We start from the raw sequence: 9,184 nt of genomic DNA on the forward strand, positions 1-9,184 counted from the left end.
TTTTGTTTTTGAAAATGAAAAATTTCTGGAAGCCTGTTTTATAACAATGTGTCTATACCAGTTGTGGGCAAACTACGACCCGTTTGAAATGAATAAAACTAAAAAAAAAAAAAGACCGTGCCCTTTTATGTAATGATGTTTACTTTGAATTTATATTAGTTCACACAAACACTCCATCCATGCTTTTGTTCCGGCCCTCCGGTCCAGTTTAAGAACCCATTGTGGCCCTCGAGTCAAAAAGTTTGCCCACCCCTGGCCTAGAGAGTTGAGAGGCTTCTGAGAGTAGATGGTGGTTGAGCCCTTTTAATGGCTACTTATTAAATGTTACACTACTGATGGAGGAGAGTAAAATCAGCAGTTCCCGACCATGGCTTGTTCATCAGTTTGCTTTCTGTCACAGGATAGCCTGAGGTCTTTGGAAGAGTAGTCACTGAAAGGAGCAGCCAGATAGAGAAGGAGCAGGGTGGTGCCTCAAAGATTAACTTCACCTATAAGGTGAAGTGAGAGAGTGCATTTGGGGAAACCTGGGGCTAGACAGATAGAAGACAAATTGCTTAGAATCCACGTATAGAATTTGTATCTCTGGATCACATAAATAATGTTTAAAACGTACTTATTTTCTCACTCTTTTTCTCTTTTCTTCCCTTCCCTACATTTGTAATCCTGAGATTCATAGCATTTTAGAGCTAAGAGGGAGCTTATGGAGTACATAGAGTCTGGTCACTCGTATTTAGCACTGTCAAAAAGAACTTTGTACTTTAATTGAAATGTTCTATATCTTTACTGCCCAGTATGGTAACCACTAACTACATGTGGCTATTGAGCACTTGAAGTATGGCTAGAGCAACTGAGGAATTAAATTTTTAATATTATTTAATTTTCGTTAATTTAAAGTTGGACAGCTCAGTTAGACTATCTAGTATCATTAGCCATCTTCATTTTGCATTTGTCTTAAAACAAATGACTGAGTCTCTTATATTGGAAACCTAAAAATTTCCAGCGTAGTACTCAGCGTTTTATATTCATCAACTCTGTAGTGGAGGCATTATATTGATGTCTGGGAGCTTGGACTCTAGAGCCAGAATGCTTGCGTTCTACTGTATAATAAGTGTGTGGCCACTTAATAAATGTTTAATCTCCTGTACCCCAGTTTTTTCATCTGTTTAATGGGAATAATAACAATAATACCTACCTCAGAGGGTTGTTGTAAAAGTTAAAGGAGTTAATACATATACATGTATTAGAACAGTACCTGGCATATAAGTGATATACTATACGTGTTACCTACTATTACTTATTTTTAACGTCTTAGGAGATGTATCATATGCCCTATTTGAGGAAGCTGTGGCCTAAATAGGCCTTTGCTCAAGGTCACACAGAATATATATGACAAAGCTAATAATTGATCACCTGACTCTTAAGTTTATGACTTTTTGCAGTTCTATCTTTTGCTTGTCAATCACATATTTTCCATCATTCCATAAAGTACAAGGAGATGGGAGAAGTCATTTTTTGTCTGGGAATATTCATGAACTAAGCCTTGATAGGACAGTTTTAGTAGCAGAAAGGACACCGAAAACATTTTGGATACAGGGAATAGCCCAAGCAAAGACCCAAAGGTTGGAGATGGCTGGAATGGTCCTGCTCTTGTGCCTGTATAATGGGATGCTTCCAACAAATTCTTTCTGGTACCCTAAAATACAGTCACTCCTCTCTCTTCTATTTCAGGGACCCCCTTGACAGAGCGGAAGGTATCAATACCCAGTTGTTGTGTGTCCTTTGCAACAGCTGATGAGCCATCTCCTGTCTACACCCCAGTGGTTAAAAACACAGATTCCCCCATCTGGAATTTTCAACAGCAATCAAGGTTTGTATTTTATAATGTTCCATTAGCCTCTAGAATCTGGTTTTGTTCCAGGAGACAAACTCAGAGCAAGGAATATAACAAACACAGTAATCGTTTGCAGACCTGGGAAATGATTTTCCTATCAAGCAATTATTTAATCCTAATGCTTTTAAATTCACAGCAAAAGGCGAAGGGATTAAGAAGTACAAATTGGTAGTTATAAAATAGTCATGGGGTATGAAGTACAGCACAGGGAATACAGTCAATAAAACTGTAATAACTATGTATGGTGTCAGGTGGTACTTGAAATATCAAGGGATCACTTTGTAAAGTATTGACTTTCTAATCACTATGCTGTGTACCTGAAACTAATACAAAATAATATTGAATGTAAACTACAATTGAAAAATAAAAGAAAAAACAGGGAAAAATAAATTCATAGCTAGCAGTGGTTTAAAAGTTTGATGTGTTTTTTATTCAGTGAGGATTGTAATTATCTTTAGCTCCCAGTACCTAGAACAAAGCAGGGCATTTCAGGTAATTAAGATAAATTTAAAAATTACACAGAGTGGCATATGCTGCTCTCAGCTCTATATTCTTAGAAGGTGATAGCTAAATGTTCAGGGAAGACTTCTTAAACGATATCTCAGCTAAGTATGGAGGAATGTATATGTTATCTAGATGAAGAAGGCCAAGAGAACAAATCTCAGAAAAGACTGAGGATTGTACATACTTGGAAAAGATTTCTGGTGCAGTGGGAAGAGGCTAGGCTTTGGAACTAGAGAGAGGTGGCCTCCAGCCCCATCTCTGTCACTTACTAACTATGTGAACAAGTTACATAACATCTCTGAACCTTTGATTCCTCATCTGTCAAATGGGATAAATCACAGGGTTATTGTGAAGTCCAAATTAGATGACATTTAGGAAAGTTACCTCATGGTACATATTAGGTACACAGCAGGGCTCAAAAAATCGGAGGCTGAGTTATGTCAATCATATTATAGTTGTACTGACTGTGGCACAGGGAGGTTACATAATCTGAGGCAAGATAAGAAAAATGAATAATGATACTTTTTTTATTCCTTTATCACAAAATTGTTTCATTTGATCCTTCTAGCAACCTGTAGGTAGATGTTATAATCCCATTTAACAGATTTATCATCCCAAAGTAAGCCAGACTCAGGATCACTCAGGTGACAGTAGTAGAACTAGAATTCAAAGGTAAGAATTTTGACCCCCAGCTAGAATTCAAAACTCTGACACAATATTCATTTCACTTTAGCACAGTGTCTCTCATTCAATTCCCCAGTGGTCTCTGGGGGAAAAAATTAAATCTCTTGATTTACCTTGGTTCTCCCATCTTGCTCACCTGAAGCAGTGATACCTGGTTTAGAACTTTCCAAATCTGTGTAATTTAAAACTGTGTAATTCATGTCATATAAAACATTAAAGAATTCCACATCAGCTTCTTTACCTGGTATGAAAGTTGGGCATCTTCCTATTTTGGTGCCTTACCTCTACAGAGTCGCTTTGGAGTCAGGCAAACTAGGGTTCAAATCCCAGCTCTGCCACTTGCTGACTTTTATGTCACCTTGAACAAATCACTCATCTCTCTGAGCCTATCTTCATCATCTATAAAATAGGGATAATAATGCCCATGTCATAGGTTTTTGTGCAGATTACATGTACATAAAACACTTGATGCTATGCCTGGCCCAAAATAGGCACTCAGTAAATGTTCTTTTTCCCCCTCTTTTTTCCTTCTCACCATTCCCCCACTCCCATGGCACAGGAAGTATTCTTACCTGCTGCAACAAAACTGTTCGTTGCCTGTTGAGGGGCTCCCTTTCCACACTCCCTCCCTTGTCTTGAAAAACAGAGTGAATGTGAGGGGGAAGCTGCAGTATCAGGGGAACCTGTTTTCAAGTCTTGGCAAGTTACTTCATCTCTCTGACTTTCCATCTCCTCCTTTTAACTGTGAAAATAAAAATAAATCCTAGATGATGACATTGAAAGTAAAATGAAAGTGCACTGCAAACTACAAGATATTCTTCAAACCTACACAGTTCATTTATTGTGGTTGTTTTTCTTATTAGACTATCAAAAGAGCTTCTTTTGGACCCACAACAAACTCTGGTCTTCAAAGTTTGGCATAAAGGAGGTATGAACTCTATTCTATAAACTCTGATTGTGAAAATGAGCTCACACACAATTGGCAGTTTGCTAGTCCTTTTCTTTTTTTAACCAAGTGAAACAGTAGAACTGGTGGTGCTGAGTACCTACAAATGTGTTAGAAGTGAATCCCACAGAATGCCCTGGAATTTAAATCCTTATAAAGCAGATAATGTTGTTTGACCACATGCTTAGTGCAGAAATCCAAGTACGTCTGAGTCTTTCCAATTGTATCTCAACTATCATAATGTACAGCGTGCCATACACAAGTGATAACTATCCCTTGTGGATGATGTTGTTATGCCTCCTGTTAACTCTGGATTATTAATGAAGGCACTAGCATTTTCAGGCAGTAGAATCAGACAGCTTGCCCTTCCTTGTTTTAAGAACCTTCCCAGGACAGAGGTGCTGACATCATGGTCCTTGAATCTAGTTTTACTCAGCTAGCATTTATTAGGAAGCATAATACAACAGAGTTAAGAGCACAGACTCTGAAGCCACACTCTTTAAATTTAAATACCAGTTCTGCCCTTACAAAGTAGTGTGACCTTGGGTGAATGACTTAACTTCTCTATGCTTCAAGTTTCCTAAAATAAAGATGATAATAGTACCTACCTCATAGCTTTTTGGGAGTATTAAATGAATGTTTGATACTTACTAAATATTATCTCAGTTTTTATTACTAAATAGCAATCTGCCAAGAGCACGAATATTTCTGATCCTGCAAGGTAAAAATATAATTGGTTCAATTTTATAGATGTGAAAGCCCAAGGAAGTTTAGTGGCTTAACTAAGGTTATATATCTACTAGAGACCTGGTGCGTGAAATTCGTGCATGGTAGGACGGTCCCCTCAGCCCAGCCTGCACACTCTCCAATCCGGGACCCCTCAGGGGATGTCCGACTGCCGGATCCCCGGGATCGGGCCTAAATTGGCAGTCGGACATCCCTCTCACAATCCAGGACTGCAGGCTCCTAACTGCTCACCTGCCTGCCTGCCCGATAGCCCCTAACTGCCCCTCCCTGCCAGCCTGATCGCCCCTAACTACCCCTCCCTGCCAGCCTGGTCACCCCCAACTGCCCTCCCCCCGTCAGCCTGATCACCTCTAACCACCTCTCCCTGCTGGTCTGATCACCCCTAATTACCCTCCCTGCCGGCCTGGTCACCCCCAGCTGCCCACCCCCCCTCCCGCCGGCTTGGTTGCCCCACACATCCTGCTGTTCAGCCATTTGGTCGTCCCTCACTAAACCCCCTGCCGGCCTGGTCGCCCCACACAGCCTGCTGTTCAGTTATTTGGCCGTCCCTTACTAACCACCCTGCCAGCCTTTTTGCCCTATGCAGCCTGCTGTTCAGTCGTTACTGTGATGGAGCACCGGACAATTTGCATATTCCTCCATTATTAGTATAGATTAATTGATGGAGCCAGGATTTGAACCCAATTTTGACTAGCTATATACCCTTCACCATTTGTATTTCACCATCCTAATAAGATTGGATGACTCAAAAATGAGGTGGTGAGGACATCCAACTATCTCACAATTCCTATACTTAGAACATTTTGTCTCACTAAATGCCAGGGTGTTATCCGCATCTACTAGGGTTCAGGAATCTGGAGAAGGGGCTGCGAGTAAATTAATAAAGCGACTAGACATGAAATATAAATTTGGACTGCATCTTTCGGGGGAGCCAGGGAAGGCTTAGCTTTAGTAACTAAGTTCTCCCCGAGTCTCTGGACCCCTAGCTTTTTATTAACACATTTTGCCCTATAGCAAAGCAGATATACATATCAAAGGTAAGGTTTGGTAAGTAGTAAAGTATTTTTAGGTTGGGGGAACTGCCCTCAACTGTCTGGCAGCAGGCAATAATATATGCAGATCTTCAGGTTTGGGAAATGCTTTCAGCTATTCCAGCAGCAGGTAATATGATTCAGCCCTGCTGAAGCCTTAAGTTCCATCAACCTTTTGATGAACTTCTTGCATTTATTATGACATGCTGGAATTAGCCTCCAGCAACTAAATCCCTCCTGTAAAACTAGTTGCTTTAAGATTCCTGCTAGGGCCTGGTTTTCAAACTTTTGGTTGATTTGAGTCATCCACAACATCACAGTTTTTGTTTGCTAGTGGTAAGTTTTTAGAGCTAACCCCAAAGCCTAATAAAGACATGAGAAATAGTCAGAGTATAAAGGAAATCAGCTTACCTGTCTCTTGCTGTCCTGCTGTTTGGAAGTGATGCTGTGGGTCTGGTTTAAGTGGTTCCTCCCATGCTGCTTCCTCAGATTCACTTATGTCCCCACCCCTCATAAATGCAGCAGGAGTTGATCATAAATAGGTTTTCTCTGAATCAACACTAGGAATTCCTGCTTCATTTCGTTAGGCTCCACACTCCTGTCTTGCTTTCTATTCTTCTCCTCTCTCTGACATATTCCAGAGATTGTAACACAGACCAAGGCTCACCGTATTAATTCAATACTTATTTATCAGGATAAAAAGAATAAGCCTTTGGTCTTATACAGACCTGGATTCAAATCTTGGCTCTGCTGTTTACAAACTGTGTGGCCAAGAAAGGGATCTTCTCAGTCATTAAGGGCAGCCCCCTTAGGAGCTGGAGCCTAAGCTCATTTTGCACCCTGTACTGGTTTTCTAGGGGATTATTTGTCTTGCTTTTGTGATTTTTAAATTAAATATGTTATCAAAAATTTTGAAAATACAGGTAAGCATAAGTGGGAAAAAGCAAATAAATCCCTCAAAATTCCAGGGGTGATGGTCTTGCAAATGCTTTCTTTCAAGACCCAGTCCCTTGAGGAAAATCACTAAGACACAATAACCAAGGGACAAGAACAAGTTTCTTATATTTAGGAGTGCTCTCCAGTTGTCTGTATCAAGAGGACACATCTTAACTCTGCCAGCTTTTCCCTGCCATACCAAAAGGGAATCTATAATAATTAAAGCGTAATATGCTACTTAGACTGGATGTCCTTCCAGACAAAGCTGGGGCTGCAAGGGAAGCCCAGGTCCCAGGTGCCTGCCGGCAGCTGGAGGGAGAGAATCCCAAGTCCCGGGTGCCTGCCGGTGGCCACAGGGAAGCCCAGGTCCCGGGTACCAAAGTGAAGCCGGTGCCGGCAGCCAGGGGAAGGAAGGCCTACTTTTGCACAGATTTCATGCATCAGACCTCTATTCTATAACCTTCTAACATCTATATTATACTAGAGGCCCAGTGCACGGATTTGTGCACCAGTGGGGTCCCTCGGCCTGGCCTGTGGGGATCAGACCGAAACCTGCTCTCCAACATCCCCAAGGGGTTGCAGATTGAGAGAGTGTGCAGGCCAGGCCGAGGGACCCTACCCGTGCACAAAATGCACCGGGCCTCTAGTTAATCCATAATAGTGCAAGCAGGCTGTGGTTGTCAGTCTCATCCTCATTATCTGTCTCTTCTGTTGATTTTGGAACCACTAAACCTCCCAGTCCCCTAAAATCAGTTTCTCTGTGTGCAACCTCTAATCTCAGTGGCAAGACATGCCTAGCCACACTGCTCTTCTCTTTCTCCCACAGACGAGGAAAGGGTGATTGGCTTTGCCTCGGTGGACCTCTCCCCGCTTCTCTCTGGCTTCCAGTTTGTCTGTGGCTGGTACAACATCACAGACTTCAGTGGAGAGTGCCAGGGGCAGGTAAAAGTCGCTGTCTCCCCTATGGAGAGTTTGATGCACTTCAAAGAAGAAAGGCAAGCAAGACGTGGGGTGGAGACCCCAGGATCACTGGTATGTATCCTACTTCACATCCTTAACCAAAAAGGGTTCAACTGAGTAAAATCTACAAGAAAATTCTTTATATGTATTTAGTACTTTCCAGCTTATAGAACACATTATATATTTGTGTTTTGTAATAACCTCATGACCTTTTAGAGGTGATAAAAATGTTCTGGAACTATATATCTCAGTTTTTAAATAAAATAAGATTAGTGGCAGTGTGAATTTGAAATCATATTGGTTGAACATTTTTAAAACTCTTACATTAAAATCATTGGTCTATCGCCGGGCCTGCGTGGCTCAGTGGTTGAATGTCAACCTATGAATCAAGAGGTCACGGTTTGATTCCCAGTCAAAGCACATGCCTGGGTTGGGGGCTCTATCCCCAATGTGAGGCGTGCAGGAGGCAGCCAGTCAATGATTCTCTCTCATCATTGATGTTTCTGTCTGTCTCTCTCTCTCTCTCTTCCTCTCTGAAATCAATAAATGTATATTTTTTTAATCATTGGTCTACCTTTTAAAAAAATTCAAAGGGAGAGACTGGGAAGAAGGAATTGATGATAGTAAGTATAGACAACTCTTCCATGGAGTTTAACTATAAAGGAAATGAGAATTTTCAAACTGTCTCAGATAGGGGAGCTCTGTCAACACAAAGGTTGTAGCATATTCATCTCTTTATCATGGGTGCCTGGTTCAGGATCTGACAGAGTGGGCATCACCAGATAATGAATGAATGAATACATGCATGCATGAGAAAATGATGTGTTAAACAGTCTCTATATAATAAGGACTTTTCTTCACATCAACCCTGGTAGCTATCAGATAAGAAATATCACAGCCACATTATCCTCACATGTAAATGTAAAACAATGTCTAGCCAGGAGTTCACAGACTAGCTGGAGGGACATGATCATAAATATGTACAGATAGAGCAACTAAAAGGCAATCTAATAGTATAGTCTGTAAAATGGGCATAACAGTATTTACCTCATAAGATTATTGTGAAGTTTAAATGAGAAAATGCATGTAAATTGCTTAGGTCAGTGCTCAGCACATAGAAAATACTAAGTAAATTATATTTATAAGTATATAATATGTTTTACAAATTTATTTATATTACTTTGTCCCAAAAGGATTTATGATGACAAGTGTATCATTATTTTCATTGCTTCTACAGATCCCAATATACCGTCCCTTTTCCTTCCCTGTCTCTGATGTGTATGCTGCATTCCCCAGCTGCATTGCTAGACAGACTCCAGAACAACTTGTTCACACCTCTCCAAAAGAGCTTGGTTTCTCCTCCCCTGGGAGGTGAGTGATTTCTTGATGATGGGACAAAATGGAGTCAAAGTGTAGAAGAGTTCGAGCTGGCTTGTCATTTCTCTCTTTCCTTTATTAAAGGAAGAAACTAAAGACAGGGAAAGA

At 40.9% G+C, this 9,184-nt stretch overlaps 1 protein-coding gene across 4 annotated transcripts in view; it reads left to right on the top strand.

Moving 5' to 3' along the window:
- Nucleotides 1–9,184, top strand: part of C2CD3 (C2 calcium-dependent domain containing 3) — a 107,381-nt gene that overhangs the window by 66,730 nt on the left and 31,467 nt on the right. For all 4 annotated transcript variants that reach the window (XR_001512185.1, XM_006777931.2, XM_015557494.1 and 1 more), the window contains exons 25-28: nt 1,729–1,867; nt 3,943–4,007; nt 7,566–7,771; nt 8,937–9,070. Coding sequence is in view for 3 of the 4 variants with exons in the window: in XM_006777931.2 (XP_006777994.1) it covers nt 1,729–1,867; nt 3,943–4,007; nt 7,566–7,771; nt 8,937–9,070 (544 nt within the window). In the remaining variant the exon portion in view is untranslated. The remainder of the gene's footprint in view (nt 1–1,728; nt 1,868–3,942; nt 4,008–7,565; nt 7,772–8,936; nt 9,071–9,184) is intronic.

The sequence above is a fragment of the Myotis davidii genome, unplaced genomic scaffold (assembly GCF_000327345.1).
Source record: "Myotis davidii unplaced genomic scaffold, ASM32734v1 scaffold169, whole genome shotgun sequence".
Classification (NCBI taxonomy): Eukaryota; Metazoa; Chordata; class Mammalia; order Chiroptera; family Vespertilionidae; genus Myotis; species Myotis davidii.